The 20,612-nt window shown below is 50.3% G+C and overlaps 1 protein-coding gene across 3 annotated transcripts in view; it reads right to left on the bottom strand.

Annotated features, from left to right (window-relative positions):
- Window positions 1-2,669: 2,669 nt before the first annotated feature.
- Window positions 2,670-20,612, bottom strand: part of GARNL3 (GTPase activating Rap/RanGAP domain like 3) — a gene marked incomplete at both ends in the record, with an annotated part of 153,893 nt that continues 135,950 nt past the window's right edge. For all 3 annotated transcript variants that reach the window (XM_082843295.1, XM_082843293.1, XM_082843294.1), the window contains 7 exons: window positions 2,670-2,847; window positions 4,518-4,644; window positions 5,895-6,110; window positions 6,857-6,995; window positions 9,286-9,404; window positions 10,803-10,910; window positions 16,023-16,089. In XM_082843295.1, coding sequence (XP_082699421.1) covers window positions 2,670-2,847; window positions 4,518-4,644; window positions 5,895-6,110; window positions 6,857-6,995; window positions 9,286-9,404; window positions 10,803-10,910; window positions 16,023-16,089 — 954 coding nt within the window. The remainder of the gene's footprint in view (window positions 2,848-4,517; window positions 4,645-5,894; window positions 6,111-6,856; window positions 6,996-9,285; window positions 9,405-10,802; window positions 10,911-16,022; window positions 16,090-20,612) is intronic.

Genomic DNA, 20,612 nt, shown 5'->3' on the forward strand with positions numbered 1-20,612 from the left:
GGAGGCCCAGGTTGCCGACGATGACCAGAACCTTCGGGTGCTGAGATCCTGTGTTGGGCGGGGTCCCTCATGCCTCATAGCTATGACTGATCTGGGCTTAAATCAGTGAGCTCTACGCTTCTTGTTAAATTCCACTCACTTCATAGGTAACCCTGACTTTGGAATCTTCATCTTAATATCTCCCAATTTTGAGTCCCCTGCGGATGTTAATAGCCAGCCTCTCTATGTGCGTGCACCCAGGTCACTGCTGGAGGTGAGTACGATGAAGTCAGTGCGCTGTAGAATCTCGCCGTTTGTATGCCGCACTCTCTGGGTGCGGGCAACTACGGTGGAGTGCTGTGTATTTCCGGCAAGAACCGGGGCTAAGAGAGTGATAGGCTTAGCTTCTAATCCCTCTCTGGCCCTCTGTTTCCTCATCTCTAAGTGGAGATGACAGTTAACTATCTTGCAGGAGGGTTTTGAGTAGGGGCAATATATAAAAAGACCAAGCACATGCCAGGTACTCAAATGCTAACCTGTATGAATAGTGCAGTCACCAGATAGTACTGTCTTTCAAGACAGGCAACCGCCCCTCTGTGCTTCCTCAGCATCTGTGCTCCAGTCATAAATGTTTAGTACTTATCATTGCTTGTGATCACCTGTTTACTTCTCTCCCTCCCCCGATGGACATGATCTCCTGCTCCAGACAGTGGGTACTTGATGTTTGCAGAGAGGAGGGATGCCTCAGACTTCAAGGGCAAACGCTGCACTTAGACGGTTTACTTTGCAGTTCAGCCTGAGGGCTATGCAGAGAGGCTTCTGTAAACAGGGTGATCCGCGAGCGCAGCTAAGGCCAGCCAGCCCTCTGAGCCACGGATCCCTACAAACCTACTCCCACCCTCTGGCTGGTCATCTCCCTCCCCGTGAGTGTGCAGTGTTCACTTCTCGGCCTTTGTAAGCAGACACTGCTGCCAGGTCAGCCTCCCGCGCCCCCTTTGTAAGCTAAGCACCATCAGTCTGTTTAGTAGGGCCCACCTCTTGCCGTTTCTACATCCACTCCTCAGATCTGTGACTCTTGTCAAATCATGGGGTGCCACTTGCTGCCAATCTCTTTGAAAGAATGGTCTAAATAGCCCTTGGTTTTTCTATTCCAGGCTGAGAAGTAAGAAACTTCAGAAAAAGAAAAATGACAGGAAAGACACACATACAAGCTCATGACGCTTACAGAGTATTTTAACACGAAAAACACCAGCCAGATTCAACTGATACAAGGCTCTCAGCCTGGCTCTGTATGGTGGACAGGGAGAGAGAGAGAGCACAGCTCCGGGATCAGAGAACTCACAGGTTCAAATCACTGCCCCTTTCTGAGCCTCAGTTTCCTTACTTGAAAAGCAAGAATAATAAAATCGAATTCACAAAACTTTAGGTGAGGTTGAGATACAGTATGTAGTTGATCTTGTTGCCTTTTGCTGAAGGGGACCAGGCAGCCTTCAGCTCGGATGCTTCATGTTGGACCGTCTGTGCCACAGGCAGAGAGGGGAGCTCTCCCCACAGTGTGCAAGGCCCAGAAGGAGACAGGGTCCAGAACTTGTGTGAAATCTATCAGATCAAGGTCATGTCAAGTGCAGGCCTCTGTACCTAGTGAGAAGACCTGCAGAAGAGCTCCTCAGAGCCACTTTAACAGGCAAATGATCTCAGGTTTCTTTTGATGGGTAATATAGGCAAGACGAGACAATAACATGGAATCCATCAGACTAAAGCCAGAAGTAAATTATCTTCTTCACACCGCTTAAAATTGTTACAATATCAGCGAAACTAGGTTTCCCTCCTTTGATTTCCCCTGGCTAGAGGCTGACATCTCACTGTTTCATTCCCACCTGGCCAAACTCACATCTTCTTCTCACTTTAAGGAGGGAGCAACGGAAGGCAGATACATGATAAGAGGAAGGATAATCATTTGGTTCACGTGAGAGAGCAAAGCAGACTGGAACAAGAGGAGGGAATTTGAGAATGATAATTTTGATGATGGAGAGTAACTGTTTCTTGGTTATATGATTTCACAATAACAATAAACCCCCCCAAAAAATCTTAAGACTCTTTAACAGGCTCCTATACCTTACTATTTTTTTGTGAGACACAAAGAGAAAGAAGCAGGAGTTTCGAAGATCTAAAAATTCAGCTTTTCTCAAAAGTCTGTAGGCAGAAACGCAGCTGGTTCCACTCACAGTGAACTGAAACAGCAACAGGGGCCAAAGGTGCAGAAAGAAAACTTATTTATAATAAATTTTCAAAGCAATGGCTTTTCTTTATAAAAGAAACACAGTATGTGACAAAACAAAACTGTAATGAAAAAATAACTTTTCCATCTAAGTATATAAAATATAAGAGAAGGTTGCAGTAAATAAGAATGAACATTTTTGATTTATTCAAAGTTTCAATCTAAAACCTCAATGAAATCTACCACCTTAATTACAAGGGTACTGATGGTTCCTGAACAGAAAGAAACAAAGGTTAAGATGGCACCGGACATTGGAGAGTGACCCAAACTGGCCGAGGGTGCAGAAGGTTTGGTCCAATAGACCACGGACAGGCTAAAAGCCACATTTTGTTGAGAACTGATGTCGGAACTGGTTAAAGAGTATAAACGTCCATAAGAAAATTAAAGATGGCAAACTCGACTGGGACTCTGTTTACTTCAAGTCAATAATGTCTTCGTCCGAGGAAGCTGTGAGCTGAAAGGGGCTGCTGCCCCAGACAGGGCTGCCTTCTCTCTCAGCCACAGGGTCCGGGTCGGAGCTTGTCGACTGGTAACGCCCCTCGGGATTGGCTTCGGAAGTGGAAGGACTTTCCAAGGAGCTCGACATGATCCTAGAGGAGAAAAGTCACTGTGAACGGATCCCGGGGCACCGCTGAGCTGGCTGCTCTGTTTCCTGTTCCCCTAAACTCGGGAGCCCTTCTCCCCCTCCCCCTGCCATTATGGGGGAGAGGTGGGGAAGTGCAGGAGTGACCCCCACCCCAGCAGAGCTGGTGTTCTGCAGGCAGACAGCCCGATCTCATGGGTGGTTATGGGTTTTAAAGGCCAGCGGTGACACACAGGTGTTTGTGTGGAAAATCGGGATAATGTCGGGATAATGTCACTCTGTCTAAAACCCTCCCCTGGCTCCCCACGGCCTGACCCCTCCAGCCTCCTCCCAGCCCACCCCCGCCCTCTCTATTTTCTCCTGCATTCAGGACGCTCATTCTCTTGACACCTGCAAAACCAATCTGACCAAATTCAGGGAGTTCATTCATTCAACAAGTACTCCTGGAGCCTGTAAAAGCCCCGGCCCAGCCTCTGGCCGCTTTTGACCTTGCATCCTTGTCTGCGCTCAAGCTGACCCACTCTCTTCCCTCTCTCGCTCTCGCTCTCTCTCTCTCTCTCTCTCTCTCTCTCTCTCTCTCTCTTCGGGGCCTTTACCCCTGCTATTCCTGCTGTCGGAGGGGCTGTTCCCCCAGCGCCTTCTCATTCAAAGCTCAGCTCAATGCCACTTCTTCCAAGAAGCCTTCCTTGACTCCCAGCCCCCACCTCAAGTAGACCTTCTATCTGCCCCACCCCCATCACTACCTTCTTATAGATTTCCTTGCAGTGCTTGTCACTAATGGAAATGATAGCATTTGCTTATTTGTTCACAGGTTTATTATCTGTTTCTCCACACTAGAATGTAAAGTCCACGAGGGCAGGGGCCTGGTCACACAGTAGGGGCTCAATGAAAGTGCACTGGATTAAAGCGTGAGTGAGTACTGCCCCTCTCTGGGCCAGGCTAATGCTTGCTTGATTTATGAGACCCGGCTCAGCCCTTCCTGATGTTTGGGACCCACCACCCCCGGCCCAGGTGTGCTGTGATGGCATCCCTCATTCTTCTGCACCACCTGCCACCCTGGAATGCTGTAATTCCTAGAATGTCTTTGTTGGCCTTTCCCACCAGCCTGTGAACCCCTGAAGTTCAGCTCCATATCCCCAGCTCAGTGCCAGGTGCTCCAAGAACGTGTGTTGAATGACTCAATGGAGCCTGGACACGTGCCGCCTTGCCCTCCACACAGGAGCAGGCAAGATGTTATCAAGGGACACAGAGAACCTCAGGGGACAAATCAGTGGGATTCAACAAATATTCATGGACGCGTGATACTGAACGGCCATCCAGAAAGGCTGTACCTGTTTCCACGCCCACCACAAGTACTGGAGAGCGCCTGTCACTCCTACTGAGCATTCTTGTTTTTAAAAATCCCTGTCAATCTGGCAAGCAAAAAAAGTCTCAGTGTACTTTAATGTGCATTTGTTGGATTGCTAGTGAGGTCACCCGTTTGTCTGGGCCCCTCCCTGGCAGGCAGTGTTCTCTGGGGATCCTCAGGGAGGAGCTGGCTGTTAGCCCTCTGCTGTGGCTGGCTGAAGGGGCCAGCACATGGCATCCTCAGTCAGCAGGAAGGGCCCTGTGGCTGTCCTGTGACTTCAGGGGCCACCACCCTGAGAAGGGGCTGCTGGGGGCTGCGTCCCTCTTTACCTTTCGCTGCTAGTTGACCTCACTGTCCCTGGTTTAGGGCCTCCTTGGTTTTCTTCCACCCGCTTCCGGGCTTTTGGTTTGGGCTTTGGTGCTCCTTCTGCCCTGGGTCCACCTTCATCGGAGAGGCCTGGATTGCAGGGGAGAATCACAGGTCAGAGGTCATTACCACAGGGCTGCCACAGAGACAGAAAATGCCCTTTTCCTCTTGGTTGGGTATTGGTACATTATTGGGATCGAGGCAGGAAGAATGATGATAAAGTCTATATTTTTAAATGGTTTTCTTGTTGTCTTGTTGGTAGAAGGTCTTTTTTCTTCTGATTAGAACGAATATATGTATTGGGGAAAAAAGAGTCAGAGGAGTTTAATGAAGGAGAGAAAATCTACAGTCCTACCACTGGAAACTGTAATTCTCCAGCTCAGAGATTCAATTTCTGAAAAGCACGGTGGTTTATATAATAGTAGTTGGCAGATCAAGCTTTCTGAGGGTATAGTGGGTTAAAAATAGCAACGCATATGTTTAAAAAGTGCCGTGGAAGGCACCAGCTTCTAAAACCAACTGCCTTTGCCAATGTCAAGGCCTGCCCTGTCAGGTGGTCCGAATCCCCTTCTCCAGTTGGTCAGGAAACATTACTGCAGGACAGGCATGTGCCAAGGCCAGCTGTCCTTGCAGTTTTATGCCGTGCAGATGCCAATTCAAGTTTTCAAACCAGTTCTTACTGGTTTGACATAACATTTCCACTTTTCCTCATTTTGTTTTCAAAATTCTGAACAAAAATCTTTATAACATTCTAGCGTTATCACAATCATCATGGTGCTTTATGCTTCTCTGGTCTGGTCTCCCACCTGTAAACTGAGAGAGGAGGGCACAGCAAAGATCTTACATCTCTACCATCCCCATAGAACTGCCCCACAGTCCAGGGGCTTTGAGAAGGATAACTGAACTGTACCACAGACGTGCAAGAAAACAAAGCATATGGAAAACAAAAACAACCCAAGTAAATTAAAATTTTGGATATACGAATGTGAAATGTTATCTGAGGACTTCAGGATATAAACCCTTCTGGACACTTTCCTAGGAAATTAGACATAGGTAGATACTTATGTTTAAAAAAGTCATATCAGACTAGACCTACTGTTTTACAAACTGCCCTTCCCCCCCGAACATGGTTTGGGCACTTTCCACATCAATAAATACAGACTGACACATTATTGTCACTGGGTAAATGAGGTATAGTATTCCTCGGTGCAGGTGCACTATAATTTCTTTATAAATTCCTTATGAAAGTGCTCACTGTTTTTGAGGACAGTTAATATCCACAGATAAAACCAGCGGCTATCTTTACAAACAGTGCAAACACAAGAATCGAGAGCCATTACCCAGCAGCTCCCTGCGGGTCCTGCTTGCTATCTCTTTGATCTCCATGCGGGACAGGGACAAGGAGTGAGTGACAGGAATGGCCGCGATGCCGATGCCGATGGAGGTGGGCGGGGTGATGACCTTGGAGACCAAGGGCGATTTCAGAGGCCGCTCGATGCTTCTGCCCACCAGGTTTCTGAGTGGAATCTTGTACAGATTTTTGGACTGAATCTCACCTGAAATAAGAGTTCGAAAAGAACATCAGAACTTTAAGAAGAGTTCATGTTATTCACAAGAGGATAATTCCTGGGTCCTCAACATAGCATGAAGGAAGAGTTTATGTTGCAGGCTGACCTCCCAAGTCTCACTGGGGGCAATAAAGTGAGGGTGCCCGACGGCTCTATTTTCTAAGGGCACCGTGTTCATGGGTAAATGGGGAAAAATGCACCCACTCCTGGTTACAGGAGAAAGGAGTCGACAAGAAAAGCACAGCTGTCCTGCTCGGGAGCTTCAAGCTCTCGTGACAACGAGCCATAGTGACGACTTCTGTGGTGAGAAGTTAGGAAAAGCACGAGGCAGTAACCACAACAAAGGCCTGCGGGCAGGGTTCAAAGGTGAAGCCAGGCAGAGTGAAAGCTGGGTGCTGAGTAATGTCTGTGTATGACTATGTCCTTTAAGCTATAAAAACCTACTATATTGTTAACATCCCTGAAGGAAAGATAACTTGCTGGGGCAAGTTGGAATCTCTCTAGCCCTCAGCTCCCTTCTCCCCATTGCAACAACTGTTTTCATAATGGGATTTTGGGGGGGGGGGGGCATTATCACAAGGTTTCTTAAGAATGCAACCACACTGCAAATTTTTTTATGGCTTCAAATAGTGAGTTCCTTCGGCAGTAGTCACATGTCAGTATTTGACAGTGAACTAGAGAAATCAGAATGGATCAAAACTATCTATCATAAGACAGTAAAAATTGGACTTCACCTTCCCCCAGGGAAGAAGGAAACACTGGAGTATCTCTGCCCGGGGGTGTCTGAGGAGAATTGTGGGCACTGGCCCCCTTGGAGCTGCCTCCGGATGAGACCTCGTTCACAGATGCGGTTGCTGTGAAGTATATATCCGACTAGAGAGAAAGAGAAGGCGTTACTGAGCCACCTGCTGTTACAGGCCCTGCACCCACCGGCCCTTCTGTCATCACTGCAGGGCCCCCAACTGCCCCCCCCCCCCACTCGGGGACTGTGGTGCAGGAACGAGCCGGGGAAGCGGCTTCCAGCTCTGCACTCAGACGTTTCCTGAGCGCTCACCTCACCCACTTATCTGTTTGCTGATACACAATAGAAAAGAGTCAATTTCCCACACACCTGCTGCAAACACAGACACAACACACTTCCCCGACATGGATCTCGGGCACCTGGAGGTTAGAACTGGAGAGGGTCTGGGATTCAGTCAGACCATGTCACAGGTGGGGAGATGGGTTCTCATGATTCAGCAAATACTCAAGCACACCCTCGATGCGCTGGTTTTGGGGTAACGGCGGTGGTATGTGGACTCAGGGACACTGAGTTTCAGGGATTTTGCAAGCCGGCTGCTAAACACAGCCATTATTAAACTTAAATTATATTAAAAAACAAAGGAACTAAATATCAAAATTCAGCCATTCCTAATTATTTTACTACCTTGAGTATTCTCCAAGCTCTTGAGGTAATTTACATGAACACTGTCTTGGGCGGGTGGGGCGATGCTGTGTAACAGCGGCTCCTAACGCTGTGTTCCATCGTGTCACATGGGAAGCTTGAGATCAGTCATGGTGGGACTGTTTACACCATGGAAATCGGCAAATGCTACAAATCAGAGCTTGATTTGTTGTTTTGTTGATTGTCTAGACTTACAGTGATGAAGAAAATGTTAATAATGAAGACTAAAATTAAAAGTGTGTTGAATCTAATGCTAAAATTGAGAGAAGTTTTGGTTTAATGATTTTTACAAGAGTAAAAAATAGTTTAATAGATCACATATCAGATTTTTTTAAAATAAATTTATTTATTTATTTATTTTTGGCTGTGTTGGGTCTTTGTTGCTGTGCGTGGGCTTTTCTCTAGTTGCAGTGAGCGGGGGCTACTCTTCGTTGCGGCGCACAGGCTTCTCATTGCAGTGGCTTCTCTTGTTGTGGAGCAGGGCTCTAGGTGCACGGGCTTCAGTAGTTGTGGCACGTGGGCTCAGTAGTTGTGGCTCGCGGGCTCTAGAGCGCAGGCTCAATAGTTGTGGCGCACAGGCTTAATTGCTCTGCGGCATGTGGGATCTTCCCGGGCCAGGGCTCGAACCCGTGTCCCCTGCATTGGCAGGCAGATTCTTAACCACTGCGCCACCAGGGAAGCCCCACACATCAGATTTAATGACAAGAAACTTGGAAAAAGAAGAAGGGATGGAGATATAATTCCAACCATAAAATTGTGGTTGATCTGCAGCATTAGTTTGGCTACGTAGAAAGGAATTCAGCCAAAATTAACAAAAGCATTTTGTGAGAGCCAGCTGGCTAAATGGACTTTTAAGATAAAAGCATTGTATATTTTATTATTTGTAAATTGTAAGCTCTTTACATTTTATAATCAGTAAAATCTGTAATCAACTGATGTCCATATATGTGTGTGTATACATACACACACTCATTTTCCAGAGGGCTGGTGGTAGTTACACACTTACCAGCACCCCACTGGCGCTACGTTAGTGAATAAGATGCTCAGTCTCTGCTCTCACAGAACTGTCAGTGCAGTGGGGAAAGTACGCAGTCACCCACCACCAAATGTGATGCAGGTCAGGATGGAAAAGTGCTCCAGGCGTGCAGCAGGCACCAGCCTGGCCTGGCGAGCCAGGGAGAGGGTGTGGGGCTGACTGGGGGGAGGGGACTAGAACAAGACCTGCTGGATTATGCGCCAGGAGTAGAAGACAGCTTGGAAGATCGTCGTTCCTGCATCCTTCGGTTTTGGTCACATTCTGTTACCAGACGTGAATTAGTCTGTCAGCCATAGTTTGTGGGACACAAATTCAAACTGAGGACAGACAGCGGCAAAGGAAGAAAGGAACATTGCAAGCTCTTACTTTCCTAGACTTGGCCTCTTCTTCAGGGCAATAGGGACCCAGGCTTTGATGGGGGGGTCTCTCTTTTCAGCTGGGCGCTCCCCAACTGCCACCAGCACCGACGAGTGTCTTAACACTAAGGAGGCCGTTTTGAAGCCCAAGGGGACTCGCACAGGAAAACCCAACCCATGAGCCTGTTTTCAGCTTTCTCACCTCAACACTCACGAGGTGTTGGCATGTCAGCCTCACCGTGAACATGTCTGCGTCCGCCTGAAACCTCATGGTGCTGGGGGTGCCCAAAGCCCCTCACACAGAAATAAAACCCCAGTTCTACTCACCCTGGAGGCCACGAGCTGCAGCTGAGGCACGACGGCCGTGTGGACCAGGTTCCCGTTCACCACCAGGCGGATCTCCATGGAGTCGGTGGTGAAGGCCAGCAGGTAGGGGAATGCACAGACTGCAAGGCAATGGGGCGTCAGCTCCCAGCCTGTGCCTGCGGCTGTGGAGCTGCCAGGACCCTCTCACATCCCCCTTGCTTCTCCGGCAACTCCCATCTCTCCCCTTCCTCTGGCTGCTTCTCTTCTTCCTTCACGGGTGCATATCCCCCAATTCCAGGAAAGCCTGCCTTAGCTGCCAAGCTTCTGCCCAGTGACGTGTGCACTGTCCCAGCTTCTCCCTGCGCCCTTCTCCTGCTGCAGTCCTGTACCCGATCTTCTGGGGGCGCACCGCCCACCCAGGTCCTGGAGACCTTCCCCCTATGGTCCAGACTGCAGGTTGACATGGCCTTAGCACATGCCTTCCACCCGGGAACCTAGCCTTTACTCCTTCTTCATTCCCTGTCTCTGGGTCACCCTCCCCTATGCTCCTCCTGTCTGTGTGTCTGGGCAGGGACTGCCCCTCACAGCATCCCTCGGGTTCAGTGGGTTTGCTGAGTTATTTGTTAAACGTTGGCCTCTCTTCTTGAGATCTTTTTAATGACTTCCAGGTGCCATAGCTGCCCCAGTGGCCCTGTGAGCCCACCTTTGTCTTTTTTACCGGCCACTTCGCACCCTCTCCTTCACGCTGGCCCATTCCCTCTGCCCTCTCTCCTTGGCGACTCATCCATTCTCTTGGCTTCACCTTGACTCTTCCTACCACACCCACGCCTCTAGCCTTGATCTCTCAAGTGGGCCCCCGGTGCAGTGCCGTGGCTCAGACCTGAGAGCCGTTTCCAACCCTTCCCTCCCTTTTTTACCATAACTAATCTGCATCTGAGCCGACCCCATCCTCCGAGTGTCTGGATCCATTCCTCTGCTCTCCTCTCAAGACTCTATCATGTTTACCTATCAACAAAGCCTTCTACTCTGAGGAAAACAGTGCTAGGATTCTTGGCTCTGATCTGACTCTCCCCAGGCAGAGGCCCAGCTGTGGATCTTGAATCACAGAAACGAAGCGCCGCCACTCGCGTCCTGAGTTTTCAGTGGCAGGCACAGTGCCCGAGTTTCTGTAATTCTAGACGTTCAAGCTTCAAAATGTATAAAAAGGACGCCAAGTGCACTGTGCTCCTCCCCCAAGTCTGTCAGAGTTTTAAGGCTGGAGATCTTTTTCAAGATCTACTGAAACTGATATATAATTGCTCTCAAATGCTCACATGCTCAGGCACTGAGAAGACCTGGGAGGAACAGTGGAAGACAATAGTCCCCAAAGGGGAACCAAATGAAAAACAATTAAAGAAGAAGAAGGCTTTGAGTACTCACTATACTCACATACTTCATAGCAATTTAGCGGTAAGCCAGTGAGTTTGCCTACATAGGATGGAACTGTTCAGATATGTCTACTGAGCGGGAAAGAACATGATGATAAAGGGTTTCCTTACCAATCGCACAGGGAGCCTGGTTCCAACAGAACTGGAAATCTGATGCAGAGGGTTGAACCAAAAAAGAGCCACCATTAAACGGGCAAACCTTTTTATAGATGCAACTGTCTGCAACGAAACAAGAGCGACTCATTTTTGTTAGAGACAACACTCAGGTAGCCATAATTAGATACATGAGAAACAGGCCACAAGAATAGCATCCTATCTGCTCGTTCTTTATGAAAGCCAGGACGAATATCGCCATGATGCCAGATTCTCAGGCGCAGGAGGCAGTCTGAGCCAGAGTAATGTTTCTGCTGCTACAAGTCATCATAGCTGCCGTTTTTGGAGAATTTACTATCAGCCAGGCACCGAGCTTCAAAACATTCTTCCGTTTAATCTGTACAAACTTATGAAGTAGATGCTATTATTACACTCATTTTACAGATGAGAAAATTGAGGCAAAGGGCAGCGAAGTAGCTTGTCCACAGCCTCACAAGTGCTACTTGGGAGAGAACCAGGTTGGCTTGACTGCAGAGAAGAAGGGACACTTGAAGGCAGCCCCTGGATGGAGGAAGGCCTCCTGCAAGGGGACCACGCTCTGAGCCTCACTCAGCAGGACATGTGTGATGGGAGCTGTACACCACTCCCCCAACATTTTATTATGAACATTTGAAGCCATGTGCCTGTATCACCTTGGTGAATCTGAGCCAGCATTAGATTAAGGCCAGGTTAATTCAGTTACCCAGTTCCTGGCTTGCTCCGAGCTCTAAACACAAGTCCAGGTGGTTCAGACCCTCTTCGAGTGAGAAAGGTCACATAGAAACAAAGGCCCCTTTTACTCCAGAAGCCCATCACGTTTTAGCCATACAATCTTATTTTTAAAAACAGCCTTACTGAGATGTAATTTATATACCATAAAATTCATCCATTTTAAGCATTCAAGTCAATGAACTGTAGTATGTTTATAGAGGTGTACAACATCACAATCTGATTTTATAACATTTTCATCACCCTAATAAGAAACATCACACCCATGAAGCCGTCTCTTGCCATTCCTAGTGTGAGAATCGACAGCTGTGGCCCCTCTGTGAGAGGGCAGAGGTCATGGAGCCAGAGCTGCTGCTGCTGCCCACTGCGATGTGGGGCTAGGCTGGGGATGACCACCGCTGGCCCACCTGAAGCTTCAGGTCTCCTTTGATGTGACCACTGTGCCTTGTCAAGCAGTTAACTTATACTGTCTCATCACTGTTCTTCTAACAGAGTGAGTTATCGGGACAGAAAAACTCACCAGAGTCAGTTCTGTTTTTGCTATAGTGGACTCACTAGGGGAGAAAAAGCATCCTCATTCTCAGCTAAAGACCTCGCTCCCTGAGAAAACGAGCGCTCAGGAAGGACACCCGATCTCCCAGCAGCGGCTCCCCCAGCTGCTGTGTCCTGCCCACAGCTCTGGGTGCCGTGGGGTGCACGCAGCTCACCCCCCTCCACGCTGGCCCGCGGCTTTTGCCCCCTCGGGGACTTCTCCCCTCTGTCCTGCACAGCAGTTTCCCCTTCTCCATCGGATCTTTCCCGACAGCCTCACACATGCTGTTTATTCCACCTTTTAGAAAACAAAATCCTTGGCCTCTCTTCCTCCTCTAGCTGTTAGACTCTTCCTTATTCTTCTTCCCTTAAAGCAAAATTCTTTGGAAGACTTGTCTGGACTCCCTGGCTCTACTTCCTCTTTCCCAATCTCTCCTGGCCTGTGCAATCAGGCTTTTGTCCCCACTTCTTCCCCAGAGACACCTGCTCTTGTCAAGTTTCCTAGTGGCCTTGTAAAGCCAAGCGCCACCTCAGACCCGATCTGCCAGAGGCAGACGGCACAGCGGGTCACCATCCCTTCAACACTGCCTCTCAGGGCCTCACCCCACTTTCTCCTGTCCTTCCAGCCACTCCTCAGTCTACTTTGCTGGCTCCTCCTGTCTCTCCCCGCTTCCCAGTGGGTGATCTCTTTAGTCTCAGGACCCTAAAGGTCACTTGCCTGCTAATGACCCCCAGGGAGCCCTCTCCGGAGCCCGCACTTGAACCAGGTGATCGCTCACTGTCTGCACTGGGATATCTCAGAGGTGCTGATGGGTCATAACTGGACTTTTGATCTTTCTCCCCGGACTTGCTCTTCTAAAAGCCTCCCTCATCTCCGTAAATGGCATTCTCTGTTCTCCCAGCTGCTCGCGCCCCCAGACTGCAGTCCTCCTTTTCTCTTCCCCTCACAGCCACACTTTATTCACCGCACGTTATCTTGGTTCTCACGTGCAAAGCACATCTAGGACCTGACCACTGCTCAGCGCCTCCCCTGCGGCGGTCCTGGTCCAAGGCCCTGGCGTGCCCGTCAGATGAGCGCAGTCCCCGCCCTTCCCGCTTCCACAGCATGGCGGGGGTGGAGCCGCTTTCCTCTTCCAGACCCCGTCGCCCCTCTGCTCAAAAGCCTCCAGTTGCTCACCAGGGTGCAACGCAAAGACCTGTCACCTACCAGGCCCTGCTGGAGTCTGGTCCTCTTTGCCAATGTCATTTTTATCCACTCGCAGCCTTGCTCACTCTGTTATGAGTCATCTTGAGGTCATCACAGGTCATCTTGGGGTCACCTTGACCGTACTGGAGTGTTCCTCCTCAAGGTCTTTACACCTGCCCTCGTCCCTGCCTGAAACACTCACCCTGATACCTTCATGTTCAACACTCAGTCCTGATACCTGGACTCCGTTTGGGTCTTCGGTCCTCGCCCCTCTCCCAGCGAGGCCTGCCTTCCTCACCCCCTGTAACTGGTGACCGGTGACCCGCACACCCCACTCCTGCCCAGTCCGGCCCCTCTTCCGGCCCCTCTTCCCCCTTCATTTCCCCTTAGCACCATTTAACAAACTGCATGTGTTTCTTATTTATCTTGTTAATTGTCTACCTGCTCTCTTTAAAAGGTAAACTCCACCTGATGGCTGGACTTGTGCTTATATTCACTGCTGAAACCCCTAGATATCGGAAGCGCTGGGTAAAGATTTGCTGAATGAATGAACGACTCAGGAAGGACACAGCAGCCTTGTGTTTCTAGAGGCCCAGTTCCCTTACACACATCCCCTCTCCTCTCCCCTGTCCCACCTCTACTCCCACTAGGGCAGAGCAACCTGCTGGGGGCTTTGAGGGGCTGGGCTGGAGGAGACACTGGCCCCTGAGCACAGAGCCTCCTGGACGGGTCGGGTGGCTGTGTTGTGCCTGGGAGGCCAGACCTGGCCTCCGCCTGCCTCAGAGGGGGTCACGTGGGCCTGGAGGAGGCGACCGGACTGCAGTCCATAGGCGCCCCCCGCCGGCCCCCCGTGCTTTCCAATGGATAAGCCCCAGGGAAGCAGAGGGCGCTCCCTTCCAATAACCAGTGCTGGTGGTCTCTGCACCCGAGGGGAGGGGCCTCCAAATTAGACTGAACTGATTCAGAAAAGGAAGCGAAGCTGTTTCTCGAACCCCAGAGCTGTGCAGCCTGTTCACACCCATGAACTGGCGCCCATGCCTGCTGTTCCCTGAAGCGTGAGCTCACTGTGACCCTGGCAGGGCCTTTCACTGTTGTGTCTCGAGAGCCCGACACGGGCCTGGCACAGAGAGGGCCGTCCCTTGTGGTTAAAAAGAGCCGCCTGAACAGGGGCTGGTGCGGGGGCAGGATTCTAAGAAAGTCACTGCCTGGGAAGCAGTTCAGAATCTATGACTTCCCTCCTTTGACTTTCCCCATCCAGCTGGTGGGGAACAGTGTATAGGTTCTAATTTTAAAACAAATTTCTCTGAAGAAAAGTCCCTTTCTGCATGTAGAAAAGTTTTTAACTTATCTGAGATAAAAATTTCTCTATAGAAAACTCTGGGTTTCTGGAAGTTATATTTTAGAAAGGAGCAGACATATGATAAAAATCAGCTTCAAATTTGAGAAAGGTTTAGACAGATCTGTGGATAAAATATCCTAAAAGAGTGAGTTATTGGTGAAGTTCTTTCCTTGTGACTACCTTCTCCTGATTCCCCATAAATCTCGAATTTTGAAAGAGGATGTTTATCAAACAAATTTCTCTACTGAAAATTACCATACTTACTAATCAAAGATTAATTAATCAAAATATCTGCCCCATGTGATATAACCAGCATCACCACTCTAAATCGATACAATTCTAGGCTGAAAAAAATATATTTTATTGTTTTAGTTAGACTGGGCAGGCTTATCCGGAAAATATCTTACTACCTTTGCCTTAAAAAGATCCTTTTGGGCTTCCCTGGTGGCGCAGTGGTTGAGAATCTGCCTGCTAATGCAGGGGACACGGGTTCGAGCCCTGGTCTAGGAAGATCCCTACATGCCACAGAGCAACTAGGCCCGTGAGCCACAACTACTGAGCCTGCGCGTCTGGAGACTGTACTCTGCGACAAGAGAGGCTGTGATAGTGAGAGGCCCGCGCACCGCAATGAAGAGTGGCCCCCACTTGCCACAACTAGAGAAGGCCCTCGCACAGAAACAAAGACCCAACACAGCAAAAATAAATAAATTAATTAATAAACTCCTACTCCCAACATCTAAAAAAAGGAAAAAAAAAGATCCTTTTTATTGTAGTATCACATTAGCTTTTGAAATGCTGAAAATCCTTGAAGACCCTATTTGATATCTTTGGTCTGCCTGAAACCCACCTGCCACCTGACCCAAACTAACCCAGCTGAGGCCGGGTACGCCAGGTTGAGGCTGATTTCATTAACACCCGAGAAATAACAAAAAGGGCAAGAGTAACTGTGGTTAAAATTTGGGGCACTGGAGTCAAGAGGGCCCCAAATGTGAACCTGGGCTCTGCCATTCATAGCTGCACAATCTTGAGAAAGTCCGTTCACCGCTCCAGGCCTCAGGAGACCTATCTCCCTCCAGATGACAGATAGTAACAGAAAAAGTCAATGGAACGGTGACTGAGGTGGGTGAAGCACAGTGCGGGGCACACAGTAAGGGCTGCCTGCATGCAAGCCACTGCTATCACTCCCACGTCCTGGAGACACCCCCAGGCGGCCCCTGCACCGTCTTACCAGGAGGTCTGGCGTATTGGGAGATCCAGGCAGGAAGGCAATTTTTAGATATGCCCTGGAGTGGAATTAAGGACCCAGGAACGATACATCAGGTAAATCTAAAGCTAAGTCCCTTTAAATTGTCCAGAAAAAAAAAAAAAAAAGTTGATTTTAGCAAATAGAAATCAAAACACATCCTTTACTTACAGTTGTAACACAGGAGCAGACCGGCTTCCCCGTCTTCGTACACATCAATAGCTGCAACGAAATTAACCTGCAATGAGAATGGGCAATGGTAGTGGGCAGGCTGGACACTGACACTATGAAAAGACTTTCTCAAGTTATGGCTTTCTGTAAACTCAGGCACTGGGGGGCGTTCCCACCTCACCAGCACCCACAGTGCCACATGGGTGGCCACGACTGCAGTCCACGGGGACTTTCACACCCTCTTTTCCCACGCTTGAGAAGCTCTGCAGGCGGACATCTCCACTCTCTATTGACAGGCCTCTTATTTATACAGTGGGCTCAGTCCACAAAAGCTTTTCACATGGGTTATTTGTTTCACTCTCACATCAACCCCTAAAGTACGTGGCATTGCTCCCATTTTACAGATGAGGAAAGTGAGGCTCAGAGAGGTGCAGTCGCTCTAGTGCCTCAGGTAGAAGGGTGCTCCAGCCAAGATCTGAACCGGGTCCCCGGTTCTTTTCCAAGCTTAACACCCCTGCACTTCGGCCACAAACTTCTGCTTCAAACACAGTCTCTGAATCTCAGGATCACCGTGTCTGCACTTCTCTTCTCTCTCCTTCACTTCCAGGGAGGTGGCATGACACGATGCAGAGAGTGTCGGAAGCCCTAGCTCTGTGGCCTGGGCGAGCTCTTCTTCTCCGGCCTCCGTTTCTGCTTTTGAGAGGACCGTTCTCAACCTGATAGTGTCCTTGGCCCCTCTTGAGCTTCAAAACTCTGACCCTGTAAAAATCTCCTGTTTCTTTCATTGCCTCACTTGTCTTCTCAGCCCTTGTAGTCTGTCCTCCTGCACCACCAGGGACACTGCCCTCTCTGAGCACCATGAAGATTTCCTTCTCCCCAGCCTCGAGGTCTTTGGCCATGGCTCATCTCTCCATCCAGAGATCCGCAGCCTCTGACATGGGACGTCTCCTCCCTCCCGCCCTCTCTCCCACTTCAGATTATTCCTCCATTTCTTGGCTCTTCTCTCATTTAGAAAAATCCCCACATTTATAGCTTCAGATTTTACTCTGCTCAAAATCTCTACATCTACAACCTCAGGCACACATTCTCCTCAGAGCTCCAGCCCATATTGCTAAGTCTTTTGTCTCAAACGCAACAGGTTCCATACCCAGGAACGCAGGAGGCAGCGTAGGGGAACAGATGGGAGCATGACGCTGGTCAGACAGCCCCGAGCTGCAATCCTGCCTGTACCACTCGCTGCCTCTGTGGCTTGTCGCAAGTGGCTTAACTTCTGGCCCCAGGTCTTCACCTGTGAACCGCTGTAACGGTAGTCCTGACTCTGCTGGATCATCATGAGAATTCCATGAAACAAGGCACACGTTTTCGCACACGGCCTGATACACAATCAGCACTCCATGGAGGCTACTATCTTTATGTCACACATGACTAGCTGCCTTCTAAGCCTCCTGCTTGCTCTTAGCAGAGCTAGCCCCAAAGCCTGGGCGGCTCCCCTTCTCACCCAAGTCCAGCAGCATCCTCTCCTGTGTCTCACCCCCTGCTGCGCCCCAGGCTAGGCCTGACCTCTCCAGCAGGGGCGTGTGTTCTTGTCTCCCTCTGGCCCAGCTCTCTCCAGCCCCTTCCAGTCTCTGAGCTGCCCAGCACTGCACTGGGGCCCCTCCGCACCCCAGGCCCTCCTCCTCACTGCTCTCTCCCAAATGCAGCCTTCTCCTCTAAACGGTCTCACGACTGTGCTGAAGCCCCGCTGGCCACCCTCAGCCAGGGCCTCTGCCTTGTGTCTGGCAAGTCCCTGCAATGGAACCCCGGCCCATCTCCCACCCGGTATCACCTGGCATTGTACTAGATGCCATCAAGCACACAGACATGAAAGGGCGGGTCTCAGCCCTTAAGAAAAAGTCAGAAAAGCATACAGGCACGCAAAGCATGGTGTAATGGGGCCAAGGCCAGAACCAAGAGTTGTGGGGCTCCGTGGGGGTGGGAGACGGCGAGGCTCCGAGGTCAAGGGTGCTGATTCTGGGATCAGAGCGACCTGGGGGAAAATCCCAAATACTTCCTCTGCTGCTGTAGGTCGCAGCCCTCGTTTTTAATTATCTGCATGACGTGCGCTGCTGCCCGGTGTCCCCTGCTTGTTGGTTCGTTTGCTGGCACTCTCCTCCCCACCGGATCTCAGCGCCAGGAAGCAGAGGCCTTGCCGACCCGCTCACATGACACCCTCAGCACCTGGATCGGGGCCTGTCGAGTGGCAGGAGCAGAGTACGTACTTCTCGAACGCACGACCGGGTCAGTGAAATCCCAACTCTGCCACTTGAGAGGAGTGCGCACCTAGGTCAGTGGTTGAACCTCTCGGAACCTCAGCGTCTTCATGTGTAAAATGGGAGATACTGGAACATCCACTCCTGTAGGGGCTGAGGATTCCGTGAGGTCACGCAGGGCCTGGTACTTGGTAAACGCTCTATAATGTCAGCTGGTGGCACTATTTAGCTATGGAACCAGCACCAGTGGGGTACATCACGGGAGGGAACAGCCCTTGAGCCCCCTCGGCCCTGGAGGGAACCCTCCCATCCCCAGCACTTTGACTTAAGAGTCACTTCCTTCTCAGGTGTCCCCGTACTTGTCAGTTAGATGACACTTAGCTAGAGACTTCGAGCCCTAGAGGGTGTGGCTGTCTGCTCTGCCAGGCGGTGCACTTCCTGAGGGGAGTGGCCAAGGGCTGCCAGCTTTGCAGCCTGGACCTGCTCTCCCCATCACGCTCTGTGACGAGGCTGTGGATACCACAGGCTGGGTTTAAGGGCACGGCCTTGGGAGCAGGCAGCCTGGGTTCAAGTCCTGCCCCTGCTACTTACTAGCTGTGTGGTTTGGGGTTAATGTGGCTCCTCCTTTCGGAGCCTCAGTTTCCTTTTCTGCAGAAACGGGGAAGTGAACAGCACATTCCTGTCAAGGCTACGGGGCCAAAATTCAGGGACAGAGACCACAGCATGGGCTCAACCACTCCTTCCTCAGGTCCCCCATTGCATTTCATCAGACTTTATTAACACTTAGCAAGGGGAGGCCAGGTTCGTGTGTGCATGTTCCATATACACACAGATGTTGATACAGGTGTCGGCTCCCAGGACAGGGGGGTGGGGGGTGGGCACTGGCAGGAGTCATTCCTGCAGCAGTTTCTTGACCAGGCGAGGACCTGAGAATTAACTAGGGAGCTTTTAAAAGATACGTATTCTGGGTTCTTGCTCCTAGACATCTAGATATAGTAGGTCTAGGGTAGGACACAGGCACTGGCTTTTTATTTTTTCCTTGATTAAAAATAGTTCATTTGGGCTTCCCTGGTGGCGCAGTGGTTGCGAGTCCAACTGCCGATGCAGGGGAAACAGGTTCGTGCCCCGGTCCGGGAAGATCCCACATGCTGCGGAGCGGCTGGGCCCATGAGCCATGGCCACTGAGCCTGCACGTCTGGAGCCTGTGCTCCACAATGGGAGAGGCCACAACAGTGAGAGGCCCACGTACCGCAAAAAAAAAAAAAAAAAAGTTCATTTTTTTGGCATTTAAAAATAATAAAAGTCATATGTTGTGGTTGTGAAACTTCAAAACACACACTTGTAACAAGTGAAAGAGGTCACCACTGTGAGGTCAGTGTCCAGCCTTCCCACGTGATTCTGGGGTGAGCTCTCAATGGAGCCCAGCTGGGGTCTGGGCAGACAGTCAGGTTGGGCCCAGCAAATAAGCCAGAGACCCAGATCCTGTTACCAGGTCTGCAGTTCCCTCCAGAGGAGTCCTCTGTTTTGGGAAGGAGGCCAGTGCTGGCTGTTGGAGCTGGGGCAGTAGGTCACAGTCGGCCTGTTGGTAAAACGAACTTGACATTGACTTTCAGAAGGCTGCTCTGGTGCTTCTTAAACAGCTCCTCTCTCAAGCTAGGATTGTCTTAGACCCTAAGGTGGGTTTGAAGCCTACAGTGGGGATCAAGGGGTCTTGGATGAGAAGAGAGGAGGAACAGGGACAGGAAACCAGGCCGGCCCGGATGGCCGCACACGGAACAGGCGGGCAGTGAGGGCAACTTGAGGCACTAAATCTCCAGGACTCAAGGAGGGTCAGCCTCTCTCCTGCTCCACTGCACTCGGGGCTTGTCCTGCAGGAACGTCTTGGTGGGAAGTAACCCTGTTCCCGCAGGCCACTTCTGACCAGCTATTAGAAAGCATGCTCATTACTCTCCTCATTTCTCTAGGGCTTTTCTTCCCAACTGGACAGTAAATTCCTCACAAAGACAAGCCACTGTCTCAGTACCTCTGCCTGCTCAGCAAACACAGCAGCTGCTGATTTACTAGGACAGGGGTCCCCGACCCCCTGTCCAAGGCCTGTTAGGAGCCGGGCAGCACGGTAGGAGGTGAGCAGAGGGTGAGCATGTGAAGCTTCATCTGCCGCTGCCCACCGCTCGCATTGCCGCCTGAACAATCCCTCCCCCCAGCCCCCGTCCGTGGAAAAACTGTCTTCCAGGAAACTGGTCCCTGGTGCCAAAAAGGTTGGGACCACTGTACTAGGAGGGACTAAGCACACTGACCCACTCAGATCCAGGGGACATGCTTAACAACAAAAATATGTTTT

Source organism: Leucopleurus acutus (assembly GCF_964270905.1).
Source record: "Leucopleurus acutus genome assembly, chromosome: 7".
In the NCBI taxonomy this organism is placed as follows: Eukaryota; Metazoa; Chordata; class Mammalia; order Artiodactyla; family Delphinidae; genus Leucopleurus; species Leucopleurus acutus.